Source organism: Eptatretus burgeri, chromosome 4 (genome assembly GCF_056783735.1).
Source record: "Eptatretus burgeri isolate ZD-2024b chromosome 4, Ebu_testis_v1, whole genome shotgun sequence".
Classification (NCBI taxonomy): domain Eukaryota; kingdom Metazoa; phylum Chordata; class Myxini; order Myxiniformes; family Myxinidae; genus Eptatretus; species Eptatretus burgeri.
The window spans coordinates 99,984,672-100,006,483 of NC_140964.1; the positions used below are offsets into that span (position 1 = coordinate 99,984,672).

The 21,812-nt window shown below is 43.0% G+C and overlaps 1 protein-coding gene across 3 annotated transcripts in view; it reads left to right on the forward strand.

Annotated features, from left to right (window-relative positions):
* Positions 1 to 21,336, forward strand: part of SMG8 (SMG8 nonsense mediated mRNA decay factor) — a 55,245-nt gene extending 33,909 nt beyond the window's left edge. Inside the window, exons 8-11 of one of the 3 annotated variants that reach the window (XR_015057693.1) lie at positions 1,043 to 1,661; positions 2,639 to 2,750; positions 3,716 to 3,833; positions 9,931 to 10,075. Coding sequence is in view for 1 of the 3 variants with exons in the window: in XM_085879436.1 (XP_085735562.1) it covers positions 1,043 to 1,661; positions 3,716 to 3,833; positions 9,931 to 10,180; positions 18,905 to 19,102 (1,185 nt within the window). In the remaining 2 variants the exon portion in view is untranslated. Of the gene's footprint in view, positions 1 to 1,042; positions 1,662 to 2,638; positions 2,751 to 3,715; positions 3,991 to 9,930; positions 10,181 to 18,904 lie in introns of those variants that run through there. The other 2 variants (XM_085879436.1, XR_015057692.1) reach the window with 2 other exon arrangements.
* Positions 21,337 to 21,812: the final 476 nt, after the last annotated feature.

A 21,812-nucleotide genomic window follows, 5' to 3' on the forward strand; every position in this document is an offset into this window, starting at 1 on the left:
GGAAAGCATTCCTGGAAACTGAGCGCGAATAAAGAAAAAAAGGAAGTTCCCTCCCCCCCACCTTCTTGCCGAGAGGGGGTGGGGTGGGGACGACTTGCTATTTTTGCCTGCACAATTTTTTTCCACACAGCAAAAGTGGTTTACTGGCCCCTGCTGCAGACAAGAGGGATTATTGGCCAAGGCACAAAATATATCCTCCTCACAACCCCCAACCCAGCTTGCAGCCAAAGGGAGGGAGTGTCTCCAGTAGCAAAAATAATGGTTGTGTTCACATGACAAATGTTTTAAATAATTTTTAATGATGACGTCAAAAAATACACGTCGTTACGTTACTATACTTACCAATGCATCAGTCAGAACAGCGCAAGACAGTGGTGGGTAATTATGTTGGTGCATTACCAAAGCTATCACCTGCAATCCTTTTTCCAGACATTACGGGTCAATTGGGTTCACAAAATTGTGCACAAATAAGGAGAAATGGAGTTACCACGGTGCTGTAAACACGAGCGTGAGGAGAGTGTTCAAAACTGTCAGAGCAAGGTGCTGATTGGTTGAGCGTTGATCAGCACAGCTCGGTCTCATTGGCCAAGCGTGCAGCTCAGAGAAAAGCCGACACTGTTTGTTGCCCGTTCTCTCATGTGACTTTTGAACTGCTTGACAGATTTTAATGTTTTGTTTGTTTGTTTGTTTCAAAAAAAAAAAAAAAACATCGACAGGAGAAAGAGACAACATTATTACAAAGCGGCGTTAATCAAGGTATGACTGAACCAAAATAGCATTTTCATCAGCATTATTGAGGTGCATCGGACTGAGAGTTCAGAAATCGGGAACAGTTTGGGAACACACTCTCAGCCCTCTAATGGAGTTTAAAATCTTTTTTGGTACTGTTATGGTCTTTGAAACATGCATGATATTTTTATGGCAAATGAGCAGCAATGGTTATGGATTGGTTAATAAAGTTGTTTGTAAATGGTACAAGCTGAAAACCTATTTTAAGACTAAAATAATAATAATTTTTTTTTTTTTTTGACTTTTTATGCAGATGCTGGAAGAGAAGTGTTGCAAAAATCTCGAGCATTTTGCCTTCCCCGTGTTCCAACACAGTGGCGACACAGGAACACCCCCAGCTACTAGCCTGGTAGGCCGCCCCCACAATCTCGATTCTGTTGTGAGTGAACGAGTTCAGGGGCCTCCCACACAGGATGGTGCAGCTGCTCTTAGCTTGGTCTTCAGCCTCGGGCAGGCAACGGGTAGTCCCATGGTATCGCTTGAAAACATCCATGGCACGGGAGGAGACTTATCTGAGGCGCAAGGTTGTGGGGGTCAATCAGAAGTGTTTGATGGTGCTGCAGTTGTAACAGACCAATCACAGGTTACTGAGCAAAGACCTTCCAAAATAGAAGGAGGCGGTGAAGTTGAGAATGAAAATGTGAGCCATGATGGAGCTGCAAGTAAAATGAGACCCTTACAAGGAATGCTGCATTTGGGATGTCGTCCTGGTGTTCTACCGACCTTTTCTTCTTGGTCACTAATTCGGCTTGGCCCTGCCAAGACGTACATATCCACTACTGGCCTGGTTGAGCAGCCTGGATTCCTTCAAGGCTCACATTACCTCATGCCTTGGGATGTGCCCCTCCCTGGCGCTCGCAGAGTAGATGATGGTAGGCTTTTATTTATTTTTGTTGTTGCTTCTTCTCTTTGATAATCTTTTATTCTTTCAATTAATGTGATACTGTTGTGTTTTTATTCCCACACGACAAATGCTAATCACCGCAGCAGGATGCGAGGCCAGAAACTCCGTGGTCGATCGCCTCACAAATGACCGGCTGAAAGCGAAATTTAATATGGGGAACCCCGAGCGGTCGTGGATGTTCTGCGTTTTATGAGCTTGTCCAAAAACACTTGTGATCCGAATTGGAGTTTACTTGATTGAACCCCCAGGGAAAATCGATGAAACAATACGGTTTATTCAACATGGCCAGATGCAGAACCAGGAAAACCGGTGTTCTTTCAAAATTAAAAAAGTTAAGAGAGGGCTGTTCCGCATGAAGAAAACCACATCAACAGAATCCCGCACGAAGAAAACAAATAAATAGTCACGATGATGAACAAACACGATACTTGGCAAACAGAAACAAACTAATTCCCTATGGGGCCCACAGCTGTACGATCATTCACGAGATACAGAAGCAGCAGGCAGAGATGCTCGCAAGAACATCTTGCAGGACAGGACGACGTGCTTTGATGCTAAAGTGCATAGCCTCTCCAAGAGCGTCACAATGCACCGTCTCTCCGAGTCCTTCCCTGCTTCTTCTTCTTGATCTCATCACCCCCTTTCCCCCCTTGCCACCCACACCTGAGGCTGTGCTGTCCAATTCCTCCCAACGATCACCGCCCAATCAACTCCCCCTCGTCCTGGCAACTCCCCCTAAGCCCAATCATGCTGCACCATCGCTGACCTAATCAGTGGTGCCAACGCCAAGCCATGCACCCAATGGCATTTCGACTTGTCGATCGGTGACGACTATATGGGAGTGCGGAGCTTCTCTCTCTTGCCTTCAGGGTGGGAAGAGGATGTGGAAAGGCTCTCTGTGCCCTGAATTGTGAAATTCCCCTGTATCGCCTGATCCCTACCCAGTTAGATGTGGAAGACCAAAGGGAGAAGATGGGAGAACAAAGGCCAACCTTCCGTCCATCAATATGACTGGTTATACAACACTGCCTTCTGGTGTTGCACACCACTACCAGGGGTAGAAATACTATATACTATATTCTTATTGCAAATGTAAATGGGGGGGGGGGAGGTCGATACCATTACCTTAATTCTAATAAGGCCAAAAAAAAAAACATTTGTTTCCTATTGCATGGCCAAAAAAATTGGGTCGGTAGGAAGAGAATTTTTTTTTTGACTTTTTTTTTGCCATGAATACATTCATATAACTCGATTTAAAATGTTTATTTTCCTTGGTGGTAGTGGTGTGGTGGTGGTGGTGGTGGTGCACTCGACTTGCTAAAATGCACTTTATTGTGTCTTAAATTTCTCTACATATTTAACAGTGCAGGCATGCTGAAAATATGTATTCTTTATTAGTGTATATATATATATATATATATATATATATATTTTTTTTTTTTTTTTTTTTTTAAGTTTAACAGCAAGTCTGGTGCATTTTCGCAAGTCCATTGCACCACCACTACCACCACCACACCACACCACCCACCACAAAATCACCACCATCACTGTCACCATCATCACCATCACCACCACAATAGGTGAAACTAACCGTGAAAAGACCAATCCACAAAGCGGTCCTCGTGCGCGTTTAACTCGGGCGCCGCCATTTTGAAACTCTCACTGACGTAACACGCGGGATTCAAAATGGCGGCGCCCGAGTCAAACGCGCCAGAGTCCAAATTGTCAACAAAAAATCGTAGGGTCGCATATAAAAGCAATGGGTCGGTCGGAAACCGGAAACAAACTCCTTTTTTGTTTGGCCTAACTGATCTCCTTTCCCTTTGCCTGCACTCCTTCCCCCACCCGCATGAACATAACAATACTTCTTGTTGTGGTTAACTGAGCCTTTATCTACCTTGTAAAATGTGGCCATTACAATTTCCAATGATGTCTTCATTTTCACATTAATTAGTCTGATGTAATTTGGTCAAATGATGAGAGTCGATTTTACATCGACAGTTTTTGTTTGTCATACAACAGCATCACTCACTGAGGCTGACAGCTGGCCAGTTGTGCAGGTGAATGGAACTGAACGTTTGGATGGCGACAACTGGCGTGGTTTTTCAAACCGCCAATGGAGGCGCGGCGAGAGCTCTAGGTCAGCTTGTGCACGCTCTGCCCATTGAATAGCTTATCATTGAGTTACTAATGGCACTCTTCCAGATGTGTTTACGCCGTTGTCTTGCTTTACTCTTCCAATTTGAGAGTTCATTGGACACGTTACCCCGCACAGTGGTCAATTCAAGTTTATACAGGTATGTCCTGCTTAACGTAGGAAATAAATATCTTTGTACCCCTTCATTATGTGGGAGCTCGTTTTCCCTTATTTCTTATGGGAAATTACACTTAATTTCCTAACTCTAATTGTTCGGTCTATAAGCGAAGCCATATGCTTGGTATAGCAATGGTTTTAGTTGCAAGTGACATAATATTACTCTTTACCTAATAATAATAAAGTTAATTTAGTTGTAACACTGAACAAAACAATCTTGAGTCCAAGTTTCCATGTTTGAGAAGGTGTTGGAAGTGGTGTTGATGGTTATTTTTAACCCTTTCATAATAAAAATTAATTATTTGCAAGCCTTCTGAAAAGTTAATCTCCCCATTGAATAGTTAATCGGTAGGAAAAACATATTGCTGTCACGCAATCACCAGATGCTGTGTTGGGGGGACGGCTTCTTCATTGTCATGAATGAAAACCGTTAAGTTATGAATAGCCCTAAATGAAACCATTTGTTGTCGCGAACCTTTACAATTCAAATGTTCGTAAAGCGGGGGGGGGGGGGGTACCTCCACTTTAATTTAAGTAAAAGAATGATTTTTAAAGATGCTTTTTTTTCTTTTCTTTTTTTTTTAATTCCAGAAATTTAGGGCTACTGAAGCAGTCTCATAAACCAACCTTATACACCACCCTATTTAGCATGTCCAAATACTGCTAAACTGAAGGTTCTTGGAAGTGCAACGAAGGTAATTTGTGTTCTGCAGTGTTCAAATATAACATGGAATAGGCAAAGCCTAGAAGCGAACGTAGAATTCTTCTTACATTCGATGCTGCAATTTCCAGTTACTTCAGCCTGAATTCGGGATCAGAAATCAAATAATGTAAATCACGATTAAAAATTATTTTTTGATGATGCGGGAGATATCTTTATTAAAATCAGTAGAGGAAATATACATAATGTCTGATATTTGGGTCTTTCATGTCTCCGACGATGCCTTTATCTCCCGGCATTAATCATTCCCCATGACAAAAACCGGAAGCAAAAGGGTCATAGCCAACGACACGGATTCCAAATTGCCAGGGTATTGTGTTGTTGTTGTTGTTTCCTATTCTCTCATGTGCATGCTTTAAGTATGAAGCTCACTACGTTCGCTATAATTCAATTTCAATAAAATAAAGGTTTTAAAAGTCGTATAAATGACTTTATTCCGGGTTTTACTTGCGTTTTATACAGCGTCTATTACACCACCCGATGTAACACGTTACATTAGTTATTTGTGCCTGTTGTTTGTGTCCTTTTATGTGGTGCTTAAAAAACAGTACATTTCCTGTTTTGAATGATTTTCAATTTTGTTTGACTGCTAGACAGGTTGTTAAACAGCAGGTTTGTTTTCCGATTTGTGTTCAAAATATAACATTTAATTGAAATAAATTGTTTCTCGATCATAAATAGGCATTGACAGACAGATGGATGGACATTAACCAATTGTTTCACCCCGGTTTTCGCTTCATGTGCTTGGCGTAATAAATGTTGCCAAATAAAGTAATATAAGGGATGAATTGTCACAACATCTATAGATTTTGTTTTTGCAGACAGTCAAAGCCTGTGGGGGAGCTAGCAGCATGCAAAACATTGGTGCCATTGCAATCAGCTGATTGGTTCATGGATCCATTTTTCCCACGCTGTCACCACAGCCTCCAACACCTCATTTCTTCAAAATTTTCATCATTATCACCACGCTTCTTGAAAAAAAACTGGAGGATATTGTCATCAGCTCCATTCGTCTCTGTCCATCCATCTGCCACGCTATCTCCTCTTAAACAGTTTTGGTCATAGTTCATGAACTGGTCACCCTAAAAAGGTGGAGTTGTTACATGTTTTTCAAAACATCCACTTTCCACTTTGACTACAGACCAGAAAAACCACAGATATCTAGATATCTTAGTATGAGAAGAAAGGTAATTTTGTCTAGTTTAATGTGGAAAAAACAGTAATAAAAAATATGCAATAGTTTTTGTGTAACAGGCAAATAAGTGATACAAGTCGGGGTGGAGTAAACAGGCGGATGTGGTGAGTCAAATTTGGAATAAACTGAATTTATTTCAATCAATAAGCTTTAATCTAATCTATTTTGTTATTTTTTTTAGGTGAGTAACACTTGGGACTTGCTGTTGCATGATGCAAAATTGATTATTCAACTCGTTATTATTCAGCAAACCCTGACCAATATGTACAAACTCCTAAAAGAGATCTAGTAAATATCTTTACATAGTTATGTATCTAGCAGATTCTCAGGATTAATTTGGCTCTTGAATTGTCCAAAACGGCCAAAGGATAACTGATCCACATCCAATTTACTCAGAAAGGGTGAATTCGAGATTAACGCGAAAATGTGTTTTCCTTGTAATGCATTATCCATTAAAGTTCATAATTAAAAATACCACATTCGCCGTTAATTAGTGGTTTTTGCTAATTTTTTTCACACAAGTGCATGTAGCTTGGTGATGTCTATCAACACAGAGAAAACTGAAAAATTGAATATTTTGACCCTGTAACGCAAATGATGACCAGTTCATGAACTATGACCTTGTGCAAAAATTCTGAAGAAAAAAAAATTTATACAACCTTTGAAATCATTATTTTATTTCAATTGAGTGATATACTTGAACACTGAAGAATACAAATCGCTTTTTCAAAACTCTTCCGTCTAGCAGTACTTGGGCAAAATATTATGGCATTTAACGTCATGACCATTCAAATTTTCTGCTCGCAGACAAAACGCCATAGCATGACTGCTTACATTCTTCAAACACAACAGCAAGACAAAGTTATTCGATTTGTTTTCAAAAAATTATCAGGGCGTTATTCCACAACTTGCTCAGAATGGCGGAGCACGAGCCGCTCGCTCGGGGAGGTGGAGCACGAACCGCGGCGTCCGCAGTGAGTGAACTGTTCGCTCAGCGTGGCGTAGCACGAACCGCTGTGTCCGCAGTGAGTGAACGATTCCTCACTCAGGGATGCGGAGCACGAACCGCGGCGTCCGCAGTGAGTGAACTGTTCGCTCAGCGTGGCGTAGCACGAACCGCTGTGTCCGCAGTGAGTGAACGATTCCTCACTCAGGGATGCGGAGCACGAACCGCGGCGTCCGCAGTGAGTGAACTGTTCGCTCACTCGGGGAGGCGGAGCACGAACCGCGGCGTCTGCAGTGAGTGAACTATTCACTCAGAAGGATGTTGTGTGGTCCGGCTATTGACTAAGGTGTTCGGCAAGTGGCTTAAACACTCATGCAAGCACTCCAATTAAATGGTTGATAAGGAACGGTTGGCCAGGCTGTCGCTGCATATCATATTGGATCCCTTTAACTTTAAAGCTGGTCTTCACACAGCAGTTGGTGAAATAAAATGAATTTGTTCAAATAACGACTTTATCCACAAATGAGTTGCAACTTAATTCAGAACAACCTTGGAGACATCGCCAAGTTCAATTGCCTGTGAAATAAACATTGCAGATATTCTGCCATCTTGCCTGCTCCTCTGTGCACTCATTACATGGTACATCAGTTCGGCGTACGCACAAACGTTATAACATGTTTTTTAAAAACCTCCATTTTCATCAGATTTGCTTTTATTCCCTGTAGAGCACCTCGCAAAACCTCCGAAAATATAGACACAGATCTGGCAGACGCTATGGATAGGCAGTCCCTTTCGGGGCAGAGCATGAGGTCTTGCAGTGAATGCATTAAATCATATAGCTCAATGAAGCTGATAATTTTGGCACATTCCTAAAAAACATTTCTTCACTCTATATAATTCTCCAAACTGTAGAAAAAGATAAGTTTAATGCTTTGGAAATTTCACATTTTCTTGTGTATGTATGGAGAAGGAGGGAACATGGCCTTGCTTGCTTAAAGTAAATAGGTATATCAGCTTGGTTATAAGACTCGTTATTTCTTTGAATTATCAGATTTCACAACAGTTTTCGACACTTATTTCGTCCGGACAATATCCAATCCTCAAAACTGAAATAATATTTTGATGATGTACTTTAATTTGTCCATAAGAGTACATCGTGGTAAATCTTGTCATATAATGCATGAAATCACTCCAAGCTCCTAATTTGAAAACTACAGTACTTACAAAAGCGATGCATACAGCGATTCAGAGCTATGATGAACAGGTGTTCGACAACATGAGTGAGGAAAATGAAAAAAATACTTCATCGTTAAGAAATCGTTGCAGCCTGTTCCAAGTCAAGGCATGGTTGAGCAGGCCAAAAAACGTGGCGGCTTCAGACCGCAGCGAGGTTACCCAGGCAACGCCTTAAGACTCCAGAGAGTGAGGTGGCCGAGCATCGCCTGATGAAGGATATAATTAAATAAGGCTGTTAATTCTCTTCAAAAGAGGTGTCTTCATTAACCCAAACACCCAATTTTCACTCTTGCACTTCCGTGGAGTTCTTCGTATGCATGCAAAGCTTCAAGCTGCTGGGTGTTATGGTTTTGGAGTTATGGAGGAGGCGCGCACACATCAAGACCGAAGTTTCAAACACTAAACTAGTTTTTGACATCCGATGTAGGATTGTATCCCACATTAATATTCATTCAGCGACATTTTAATTACATTTTCTGTGATTGAGGTTAACTTTTTCAATTTGACCTCTGCTGACCTGATTACATCAAAATTTAGCTGAACCAACACCTGAATACATGAAGGATATGGCCATTCGCATTTGGAGTGGTTATTTGTCAAAACATTCGAACTAAATTCAAGCAGTCCAACTTCATACAATTTTGCATGTTTTTAGCGGCAAAAATGCCATTTTAAAAAATGCTTCAAAACCGTTCTGTACCACAGCTGAAATAATAATAATAAAGTCCACTTTGCTGGACTTGTAATCGACTTGGGTACTTCTTGTCTTCCATGTGAACCCATTTAGATGAAGAAAGTCCCATTGGTATGATATCTGTAGTGTTTTATGCAGGGGTCAAATTTTGTGACCTTTTGACCTCTGGTGACCTGCATAATTAACTCAGTGTATAGAGGATCAGATTACCAACATTTTGAGTTGTCATATTTCACTATATGACCATTGCTTGCAAAGTTATTCAACTTTATATTTCCCCACCCCAAAATTTGGTCCCTCAGATTTGGACTTTGGTGTCTGTCTTTAAGAGGGGATTACTACCATTATGCTGTGAGTCCCGGATTGCTTTAATATAATGTTTTTTTTTTTTTTCATGTATGGATATTGGACTTTCAATAAAGCATAGTGAGAATTTGCCACCCCAGGTAGTACCAATTGATGAAATTTTGGGGTCTGGTTCACGGACTATTATCAGAGCACGTGTTATACGAGGGTCACCTGTACTTCGTCTGAATTTGTCCTGATTGCACATGCGCAGAGGGGAGTGAGAATATTTTTGCTCTGTTTGCCTGTCTGGCAGTCAAACAAAACTGAAAGTCATTCAAAACAGGAAAATTGCTGTTTTTGGTGATATCATAAAGTACAAACAGGCATGAAGAACTAATGTAACATGTTAAATAAGGTGGTCGGTCACAAGGCGTGAACCATTTGGATGCAGCTGCAAACTCTCAATCACAGAAGTGGAAGCAAAGACTGGAATCCCAGAAAGAGATGGGCTTGGGGAGGGTTAAAGAAAGGCTTGGAGGAAGAAAAGATCATGGTTGGGGATGTGGGATAACCTGAAATGGTGGTGAAGCACTAGAAGGAAGAATGACTTGGGAAGGGAAGGGAAAGAGACTGGGGAAGTTGGTTCTGCAGGTCCGGAAAAATAAGGAACGAATGGGTGGGGGTGAGTGGTGAGTCTATTTTGGGAGTTTTACCAGAAAGGAGGTGGGTTACTGATGCACAGTGTGTATCCTGCAGAAACCTGGGGAGGATAGTGTGCAAGACCAGAAAGGAGGTGGTAGAAGACAGAGACCTAAGTGCTCATGTATTATTTTGCTGCCTCAGGGCCTACGTTGGATTTGAATATGAAGATCCGCGTGGACGACGCTTCATGTCATCTGCGCCTGACAAAGTCATGAAAGTGGCATCAGGAAGTGGCTACAGGGAGTTTGCTGGACGTGCTCTTGCTTCTGATATGCCACTGTACATAGTAGCACCAACCCAAGGTCGTGGATCCAAACCTGTGCATGCTCAACTCATGCGCATGTTTGTGGTTGTGCCTGATGCACCTGTGCACTTGCTCCTTTCACCACAGGTAAGGGGATGGGGATTTATGGAAAGCAGAAAGATCTCGTGGGCTGATGTAGATGACTAGTTTATGGTATGATCTTATTGGAAAGCTGGAAATGAAATACATTTTGGTCATGTGGTGTAATGCCGTTTGAGTAGTCATATTTGTCACGGCATGCACATGTAGATTACAAATGCACACTTGAAGCCCTGTAAAATGAAATGGCATTTTGCGAGTGTTAGACGACCTTTGTCCTGAATGACACCTGCAACACATTGTGACATGGATTTCACAGACACCACAGGACAGTCCAACGATTTATCGATGAATACTAGGAGTACTTATTCCAAAGTGAGGTCTAATTGTAAATGGACTCTGTCTGCACTGCTCCCAGGCATCCCATCGATGCGTCATCACATTGATATCCATGGGGAGCGGCTGGGGGGTGGTGATTGGAATGGTTGTGGAAGATATGTGGTGTCTTGTTTTCTGCAAACCACTCCAGCAAAAATCAGTCTGAAGAATGGTGAGGTTGGCAATTTTTAGATTGTGGAAATATGTTCCTTCAATATGGACATGCTCTTGCTTCAGCTTTCCAATAAGACCTCTCATCCGTTCATCTCCTCTCCCTGTCATGGCCGGAGTTCCCCAAGGCAGTGTTCTGGGCCCAGTACTATAACCGATCTTCATCAATGATCTCTCTGAATCTCTGGAGAATCCTCAATCTCTTTGCTGAAGATTCCACCCTCTACCATGACATCCCTCATCCTTCTGACAGACAGGCAGGCGGCAGCCTCTTTCCTCTCTTCAGACCATGAAAAAAAAATCTCAACTGAGTCAAACACACGTGATGATGAAATTTTGGGGTCTGGTTCATGGACTATTATCAGAACGCGTGTTATACGAGGGTCACCTGTACTTCGTCTGAATTTGTCCCGATTGCACATGCGCAGAGGGGAGTGATAATATTTTTGCTCTGTTTGCCTGTCTGGCAGTCAAACAAAACTGAAAATCATTCAAAATAGGAAAATTGCTGTTTTTGGTGATATCATAAAGTACAAACAGGCATGAAGAACTAATGTAACATGTTAAATGAGGTGGTACGTGGTGCATTTTCTGTCTTAACAACATTTTAATTTCTTCTCCAAAACCAAAGGTGTCATTTTCATTAAACTGCTCAAACCATTGCTGTGGTCATTCTCGACTTTGTTTGAGCAAACCCCTTATCTGAGTCTTAAATCGATCATCGTGGAATCAAAATGGGTCAAAACTAGCTTTTTTGCCATTCCTCAATACCTTGTAAAAAGTGTCACATCAATTTGGTGATTAACTTGTTTTCAGGAACACACTGAACACTGCCAATATCGATATTTGGAGAGCGGGGGGGATGATGACTGATGTAACGCCGATTTATATGCATCTGATTAACCAATTTAACAATAAAACTGAGAATTGCACAAAATTGTTGAACTTAAATTAACAAATACACAATATTAACTTTTGCTTGCCTACTCATGCACATCACAGCAAATTATCTTTGTACATGTGCATTGTGGAGCACCACCTCCAGGTTGGGGAGGGTATAAAAAGTCTCCATCATATACCGGGTAGTCCTGTTATGTATTCTGTCCCCACGTTTTACAGTGCAGTGAGGTGTTTTTAATTATAAGCAGTAGTATAGGTATGTTTTTGCTTGATGCATGTAATGCAGTTTATTTTTTTATTTTTTATTTTTATTTTGCCGAAACAGAGATGTCAGTTGCTTATACACCGCCCAAATAAAGGTATGCGTCAGAACATGTTGCACTTTTGAAACAAGATCGCTCATAGGGTGGGGACTCTTGGTATCCAGTAATTCCTTGTTTAATGCGGTGGTTGCAGTCTGAGAATTTACCGTGTGAGCTGAACACATGTTTAACAAAAGTAATTTTCCCATAAGGAACAATGTAATCTTTGGAGGTTGTGTGTAACGACGTGGCTGGATTTGAAACACACACACAGACACACACACAGACACATATCATAATGTGGGGAGCGTGGTGGAGGAGTGGTTTTAGAGTGGTCACGTGCTTGCACGGGATATAGGAGTGCGCGCCGCCTGAGGCGTTGTCGTAGTTGCTGTAGCCGTTGTGGCCTGTGGAGCCTGGAGGTCGTGTGGCTTGGAGAGTGCATCGAGTACTCAATAAAGTGGAGCTACGGGCAACGTACGCTCACGCTCTCGCTTGTGGCATAAAGCAGGGTTGTACTGTTCCCCCGCTCATGTCTGCCTTGGAGCACCTTTCCCACGACATTACATTCCCATTGTGCTTTGCACGCGTGGGTTCGAATCCCATCCTCGTCACCAAATGTAATGTCGTGGGAAAGGTGCTCCAAGGCAGACGCGAGTGGGGGAACAGTACAACCCTGCTTTATTGCCACGAGCGAGAGCGTGAGCGTACGTTGCCCGTAGCTCCACTTTATTGCGTACTCGATGCACTCTACAAGCCACACGACCTCCAGGCTCCACAGGCCACAACGGCTACAGCAACTACGACAACGCCTCAGGCGGCGCGCACTCCTATATCCCGTGCAAGCACGTGACCACTCTAAAAACACTCCTCCACCACGCTCCCCACATCATGCCCTGCCCCCGCAGGCCCCCTACACCACAGTTGCAGTCTGAGAATTTACCGTGTGATCTGAACACATGTTTAACAAAAGTAATTTTCCCAGAAGGAACAATGTAATCTTTGGAGGTTGTGTGTAACGATGTGGCTGGATATGAAAGACGCGCAGAGACAGACGCACAGAGACAGACGCGCCGAGACAGACACACACGCGGACGCGCGCATTTAAATATAATGAAACTTCACCAATCTATTTTAAATGGCGTTACTTGCGGTGATGGAGGTGGAGGGGTAATTGTGTCGAGTTGGAGGGAAGGAAGGTGCAGGGTCGTCAACATCTGATGTTGCAGTTAATGTGACACTTTATTTGCAGTAAAGGCGAAACACTTGGAGCATTCGCTTTGATTTTATCGGCATTTTCACAACTCATTCCAAGGTGGATTCCATCAGTCCAAGCGCTCGGCAAATGTTCACTGCTCCCATTGCTCAATTGCTTCTCGTTTCAGCTTCAATACCTCCGCCACTGAAGATGGAGGTTATGTTTTCACCCCTTTCTGTCTGTCTGTCTGTCTGTTTATCTGTCTGTGTGTAGGATATCTCAAAAAGTTGTGGACGGATCCAGATGAAACTTGGTGGACATGTTGGGCGTGTGACAAGGATGAATTGATTCAATTTTGGTGAAGATCTGGATCTGGATCTAATTTCTTAAGTGATTCTTCACCATTGAGCAGATAGTGCCAAACCGATATATTGTTGTGGTGCCGGGTCTCGGTGGTGAGCACGACCGCTAGGGGGAGCAGTAAAGTCTGCTCCACCGAACACCCGGAATTTAGGTCGTACCTTTCAGATAAAATCCGAAAGGTCACGGGTCTCTTATCGGACCGAAGATCGCCAATAGGTCGACCACGTGGGGTAGGCTCAATTGCCAATTTCAATATAGCTAATTACCCACGTTGTCAAACTACCGGGGAAATTCACCCTCGGCAGGATCTGTGCGATCCGGGCCGTTACCAAGCCGGATCCGAGTCGTACCCCGAGCGGAGAGTACCAGAACCCTGCCGGGCCAATTGCACGATTTCGGCAGCAATGAGGCCTCCGAGTTCCCATCGGACTCCAGCACGCTCCTCCGGCACGTGACGAGACAGTGAGTACCAGCAGAGGAGACAGGCAAGCGATTCTCCACGGGACAGACTCGCAGGCAGGCGATCCTCAGTGGGGCAGGCTCAAGGGCAAAAGAACAGGACCTCCTCGCGCACACCCGCCCTTTTCTTCACCCCCCCTTACAATGCAACTCTCCTCCGGATTGGCCGGTTTGACTCGGGCGATCCGCTCGCCATCCGTGATTCATCCGGGGGGGGGGGGGGGGCTTGGCGAGCATCCTCGCAGCCCGTCCACCCTGAGAGGCATTCCTCCTTCGGGCGACGTGCCTCCACATTGGCTGGAACGCGGTGTACGTCGCTAACGCTTTGCCCACTGGCTGAAGACAACACGTCTTGCTTGACCCTGGAGCGCAGCCAATGCGTAGGTTGCCAATGGAACTCCACCGACAGGCGCTCAGCACGTATGCGCGTCAGAAAGGCCGATGGTGGAAGGAAGCCAGGGAGGATGCCGTTGTTGGTGAATATAAGAAACTAACTACAAAATAACTCGCAGCGCACATACATGTAATTCCCATTAGACAGAAGGGGATGGATTCTAACTGTACACATACTTATCGACATAACTAACTTTGGGACCTAAATGTTGAGTGCGCATGGTTTCCAGATTCGTAACAATATGACACGATCTCAAAAAGTTGTGGACGGATTCGTATGAAACTTAGTGGGCAGGTTGGGTGTGTGGCAAAGACGAATTGGTTCGATTTTGGTGAAGATTGGATCTGGATACGAGAATTATTTAATTTCAAAAATGATTCTTCACCATTGAGAGATGGGGCCAAAAACGATATCGTACTGGATAGCAGATTTCAAAAATGTATTGGGCCCGATATGTTCTCGTGGTTCAGGCATTACACGGCAAAGTTGTTCTACCGAGTGTCCGAGTTTGAACAGCTTTCATTTGTTGTTTTTTTTAATGCACAAAGGCACTCTTATCACTCGTTGATCCCTTATCTATCAATCAATCATGGTGTCGAAGGGTGCACAAAATATTACGTACTCAGTTCAGCAGAGGTTTCGACTTTCGTTGTGCCCATACACCTCCCAGCATCCCACGGCCCATCTCTGACTAGTTCTGCCGGCACAGAGTGATGGCCAGATGTGTTTCAGATGCTTGTATCAAAGGACACGGAGTCGGTGTTAACTCACAAAATCCATGTTACATATCCCACTGCATATGGTTCCGAGGTAACCATGGATATACAATTACAGATTAATCGTTTCCCATGGGACGGTGTGGGGCATGGTGTGCTGCCGAACGTGTGGTATGAACCTAGCACAGGTGCACCCGGCACGAATGGCAGATTTGGTTGCAGGGCCTCTGAGAGATGTTCCGTGTGCGATGGTCACGAGGTGATTTGTGAGTGTGCGAAAGGCTCATTGTGGGAGAGCGTGAAATGTCACAAGACGGCCCATGTGCATAAATGGTTTGAGAAAGTCCCACGGTGCAAAAGTGAGTGTGTGAAAGGCTGCAAGGTGGGCCTGTAGATGTGACATCCGCAGAGGTTCCGCAGCACGAACAGTGGGAGTGGCGAACGCGGCTTGATTTGCCGTGGGGAATGAAATAAATTGATTTGAAAGCTCAGAATATACTGTGCAGTCTGACCTTTTCCTGTTGCGCATATCCAGTGCTGCCAGCAAGCTCTCACTAATGTTCTGCAGTTGCCACCTGACCTGATAGGGAGCTGCAGATACCAAATTGACACAAGAGGGAGCTTGAGCTGCTTCCCATCACGATAAGGGGAGTTTTGGGTTTAAAAAAATATATATTTCTGAAATATTGGTCATATCTGCGCCATCATCAGCCAATGCCGATATCCTCAAAATGCCAGATATCAGCCGATATATCGGTCGACCACGAGTTTGAATCTCGTCCCAGCTATGAAATGTTATCTTGTGTCGAGCACCACAGTGATTTATCAATGGGTGCGCCATCCCTCGGATAGATGTTAAACCGGGCAGCATTAGTTGGTGGATGTTGTAGATCACATGGTGTCCTTTCCGTATTACTGGCACTCTGGCCAAATTCTGCCACCTTCAGTTGAGCGTCATGCCCGGCCTGCCAATTGGTGAATGATTTGGGCGAAAAATGATCTCCGGCTGATCCAAGAAGGTGGGAATAATTGGGACAGTCGTCGTGGTAGTTGTAGTCACAGCAGCAGCAGCAATGGTGTGCTTTTCTATGGTTATAAGTAAATGTCTCCACTTTTATATTTACGTAGAGAAACAATTATATTCTCATATAGTGAAAGCTAAAGTAATTCTCAAGCAGTCTATTTTTTTTTCCATTTCCCTCCCCCCCCCCCCACCCCATTAAAAGTTGTAATTGTGATATTGCTCGACAAAGGTGGAAATTAAATGAATGCTTGGTCTATTTTGCATCACAGGCCTGCAATCGTCAGATCTCAGGTTAAAATTCCTTTCCGATGACGTTCAAGTTTCAAAATCCTTTATCACGTAGCCGGTATTGTACAACTTTCAAATTGCACAACATGGAAGAATACACTGACAACAGTAAATGTATCACTGTTGAGGTCGGAGCTCAGCTTTCATGTCCAACAAGCCACCGATGAAAATTGACGAATTTCTGATTGCAAGTAACAATAACCCATTTTTCTGTCGCAGAAAACTGCTCAAAGAAAAATCTGAAATTCTCATTCGCCCAAATCTCATGGTGACCAACAAGCTTCATTTCATACACATGGCTTTCTGTAAAGCACCCACAATTTTGTCCCATTGGTGCTCGAGAGCACCCATGTAGTCGGTGCCTTTGTCACATTGGTTGAGTCTAGGTTAGTCAATCTTCTTTCCTCTGGCACTGAAGGTGGACGGTGGTTATGTTTTCACCACTATTTATCTGTCTGACTGTGAGCAGCACATTTCAAAAAGTTTTGGACTGATTCAGACAGAACCTGGTGGACAAGTTGAGTGTGCGACAAAGACGAAGTGATTCGGTTTTGGTGAAGATCCGGATCTGGATACGAGTTTCTTTTTTATTTTTCAAGTGATTCTTTACTCTTGAGTGATCGGCAATGGTATGGACATTTACATTCCCTCACGTATATATCAAGTGAAGGTTCATTCCCATCCGTGGTTCACTCCGGCTTGTGCATCAGCAATTGCTCATCACAACCACTATTTTAAGCAGTGCCATATGCAAGTGTCTTCAGAGTCCAAATGTCTGTTCCACAAAGCAAGTAACCTCTGTACAAGAGCTCCTGAGGATTCGAAGCAGAAATTGCAGTTTCTGGAGCCGATTCCATTGGGACTTTTGGTGGATTGTCAACAGTGTACTCAACCGCAATAAATCTTCAAACCTCCTCTCTTTCATGGACCTGAGGTTGTTACTTCACCTCTGGATAAGGCTAACCTCTCTTCAAATATCTGTTTCTAATTCTACCCTTAATGATCAGGGACACTCTTCCTGATTTCCATCTCGTACAGATGCTGATATTCCTGTTCCATTTATCACTCTGAAGAAGGTTGCCAGAATTATTCGTACTCTAGATGCTTCAAACGTTACTAGTCCTGATGGAATCCCTGTGATTGTATTGAAGATGTGTTGTCCTGACCTGTCATCGATTCTTCTCAAGCTATACAATCTGTGCTTGTCTGCTTCGGTGTTTCATTCATCCTGGAAAGATACTTCTGTTGTCCCTGTTTTCAAGGGTGCTGGTGAGCATTCCGAGCCAAGTAACTATCGCCGCATCAGCCTGCTTCCTGTAATAAGTAAGGTACTTGAATGCTTCGTCATTGAACAACTTCTCAGCCGTCTGAAGGACAATGAACTTCTCACTGACTGCCAGTATGGCTTTCGCCATCCCTGCTTTACTCGTGATCATTTCATCCGGGCATTGGAGCTCAAGGATTAAGTTCAATTTGTTGCTTTGGATATCTCAAATGCCTTTGATAAAGTGTGGCACAAGGGTCTGCTCCACAAGCTTCAGTCGTATATATCAATGATCTTCCTGATAATGTTCTGTCTCAGCTAGCCATGTATGCTGATGACTACTCACTTTCCTGTACATCTGCTGATTCACTCAATATTACTCGTAATAAGGTTGGAGGTTCACTGGACAATGATTTTGAGAATGTGTTTAAGTGGGGGCTTCACTGGCTGGTAACCTTCAATGCAAAGACAAGTAAATTGTTGTCCATGTCTTTCTCCAGAAACTGCTCTTTCCCTTATGTGCATGTGAGGTCTTCAACCTTCACAGAATCATCTGAGCTTTGGCTTCTTGGTCTGGACATCTCTTCTAATCTCCGTTGGGATAAGTACATGTCTGGTATTGCTTCCAAGCGAGTTGGTTGTCTATAGAGCACACACGTATCTCCCTCCTGATGCTGTCTTGTACCTGTATAAGACAACTATACGTCCCCTCACAGAGTACTGTTGCTACATTTGGACTGGAGCACCAGCCTGCCACTTATCTTTACTTGGTAGGCTCCATAAACACAGTTAACCTGGTTGGTGCGGAGATGGGTTCAACTCTTAAACCGCTCTCTCACCGTCGGTCAGTTTCCACTCTTAGTTTGTTCTACACCTATTTTCATGGCAAATATTCTGCTGGACTTTCTAACTTGGTTCCTCCTGTACGAGTGTTTGGACTCGAGACTCGGTTTGCCATCTCTGCACACCCATGTACAATAGCTGATCCAAAGTACAAAACGAAAAGCTATGCAGATAGTTTTATCCCTCATGCTGTCTCGCTTTGGAATTCACTACCTGTAATGTGCTTCCCATTATCCTACGATCTACTCAGCTTTACGAGGAATGTCAATTCCTACTTCTTACATATTTGAGGTTCCATCGCATTTCACCTGACTTCTGCTACCTCCTGTGTCTTGGATGTTTTCTTGTTTGTTTTTTAATTTTTTTTTTTCATAATGTAGAATGAACATGTTAAATATGGTAGATGGACTAGTGACTTTGTAAAAGCATTGTGAAACTGGCTAATCCTAACCCGAGTCTTATTTTTGTGCAGGTACAAGCAGGGCCTCCACCATGTCCAACCTTTGTGCCAGAACAACCTGAGGTGGAGCTTCCAAGAGATGGTGTCTGGGTGCTGCGCTTTCCCTACTCATATGGCAGCAATGGCACTGTGTGGCCTCCACCACGTGAATCGCAGGCTTTTTCGTCATTCAAACTATTACGTGGTGTTCTGCGCGTCAACAGCCGCTAGCTGTACCCCTTGCATCACCACACTGTTATGATCTATGGATGAACAGGAATTTTGTCTCTGCTAAAGAGTTGTTGCCTCATTTATCCATGTAGTGGGGCAACTTAGCTAAATATAGCATAACAATTGTGCATTTTGTGAGGAAAGCACCAAATTTGGCACACTAGTACCCTAACATATTATTAACAGATTTGGATATTGGGCCATCTCAAATTCAGCCGCTGATGACTGTGGCAGCCATTTTCCACTGCCATCAAAAATTTTGAGATGGCTCAATATCCAAATCTGTTCATAATATGTTAATCTACTAGTGTGCCAAATTTGGTGCTTTCCTTACAAAATGCACAATTGTTATGCTAAGGTGCCCCACTAATGTGGATGCTTGCTGCTGTGTAACGTTTTTTTTTTGTTTGTTTGTTTTTGACACCACTGATCTATCATATTATTTTGGCACATGTACATTCTCTCCCACCCTCTCCCTCCCCACCCCCTCCAAAAAAATACTTACCAACAGCAAATTACCTGTTAACAATCGGTGATTAAAAATATGAAAACAAAAACCACCATTATCTGAGGATAAGGCAGGAAACATTCCAATTAGCCTGTCCACACACGCAACAGAAGGTGTGTGTGTGTCATAACACTTTTTTAATTTATTTATTATTGTTTTTGTCACATTTAGCTCAAATACAAAGCAGACATTGACTGGCTTTGCAGTTTGAGATGCTTTTTACCCCTTTGGTCATGAGGTTGTAATTTCGAAATGAAACTGTAGTTTGTTTCATGAAGTCGAAATAAACCTCCAGCAACCAATTGTACATCTCTGCCTGTAGGTCTTTTATACATCTCGGCCAGTATTACACACCCGATAGATAATTGATCCCTTAGATATGGGTGCTAGACATTTAGCACTAGACAATTTCAGCGGTCGTGGCACTCGATCTCATTGGAACAATTATTGCTCAGCCGACTTTTTAAGTCATCTCCACCGAGATGACCTAATAAGGCCGGACCAAATGTCCGTCCGTGCGTCCGTCAACAATTTTTCTTTCCGATATTGATGAAACTTAGTGTGTAGGTAGAGGTCGATGAGTGTTGCACAACAATATAACTTTTGTCCGGGTTCAAGGTCAGGGTCAAGGTCACGAGGTCACGTAAGTTATAAATATCGCCATTTTCAAAACCTATCGAGTCTGCCATTCTACAAGATATTCGGCAACTGTTTATTGATTATGATAGTAAAAAATATTATCTTGTATCTCACCGGACAGATTTTTGAATTTCCTTCCCGTTTGATCGTCACGTGATCTGGAAGATGGCCAAAAACGCCAATGCGATTCGCAAAGAAGGAAGGAAGGAGAAATGAAATATAAATATAAAACATTTTTTAGCCTTTTATATTTATACATTTTCCGCCGAAGGTGCAAAAGTTTCAAAACCCGAAATGTAAACGTCGGCATTTATTTTCAAAATATAATTTTGTGCGCGCGCGCCAAAATGCCGAGCCATCTTTAACCAAACTGTGCAGTTCCAGCTGCGCAGTAGAACTGTGCAGTAGTCTTCGGTCATAACTGAACATTGAGAACTTGTGGTATTATAGAGATGACCGTCACCCCCACACGGGGGTAATTTTTGTTCTTCCGTCCTGTTTTTGTAATGCCAAAAATAATAATGGCCAATTATTTAATATCATGGAGATTGGATAACTGCATACAATGGGGGTGCTGGGTGATTCACCCAGCAAAATGTCCTATTTATTTATTTATTTATTTATTTATTTTAACAGAATTGCACACATCCCAAATCACAGCTTCAAAAGGTTACATTCTTGCCAAGAAAAGTTGTATAATTGTTGCAGTGTCACAATCATTCTGGTCTTGGCTTAATGGTTAAGGTGGCTGGCTTAAGTTCTTTGGGTCCTGAGTTTGAGCTCCTGTCGTGCTGTTAATCAACACCAGGTTGGTTGACTCAGCCTGTCCTCCTTATAAGGTCAGCAAAATGAGTACCATCTTACGGGGAAGAGTGATCCATTCGAGTGTCTTGCGTCAGTAGTGACCCATCCAAGATTGTGACCCTGAGCCAAGGAAAAATTGCATCGGCAGCCCTGTGTGTCTGAAGATGTGAAAGGAGTGGTTCTTCTTCTTGCAATCTCGTTGAATTCCAGTAACGAAATTAAACTGATTAAAAACTAAGTTTATGATGTATAACTGTAATAAAATTGCTGCGAGTCACCACCATCTTCTTTGTAAAATTTTCGTAAACATCTCACACGTGTACGATGGCCTCTTGAATCCTCTTGAACCAAATTAAGAATCCCTCGGTACTCAAAACCTCGCACCTGTGACTGCGATAGTCTGAAAGCACACTGGCAATGCATGGATTCTGATGTGTGATATGAATATTGTTTCCAAGTTCGGAAGTGCTCGTAATACACACAGATAATGCACATGCTGCCCGGTGGCGTCACTGGCCAAAATGTTGGGTGACCTATTTGTATCTGCGGTTCACATAACTTCCCCTTTTCATAGTCTTGAGAAATGTTAATCAATTTTTTTTGGTTTTGGACTTTAATTGACCTTTTTTGAGAGAAGTTGTGTGTTTTGTTCCGGTTTTGCAATGATGGTCATGATTATACTTGCGTTTATTCACGTAGGATAGGTACTCAGTTTGGAGGTGATCTGCCTGTCTATTAAATAAACCCCACCCTTGTTTA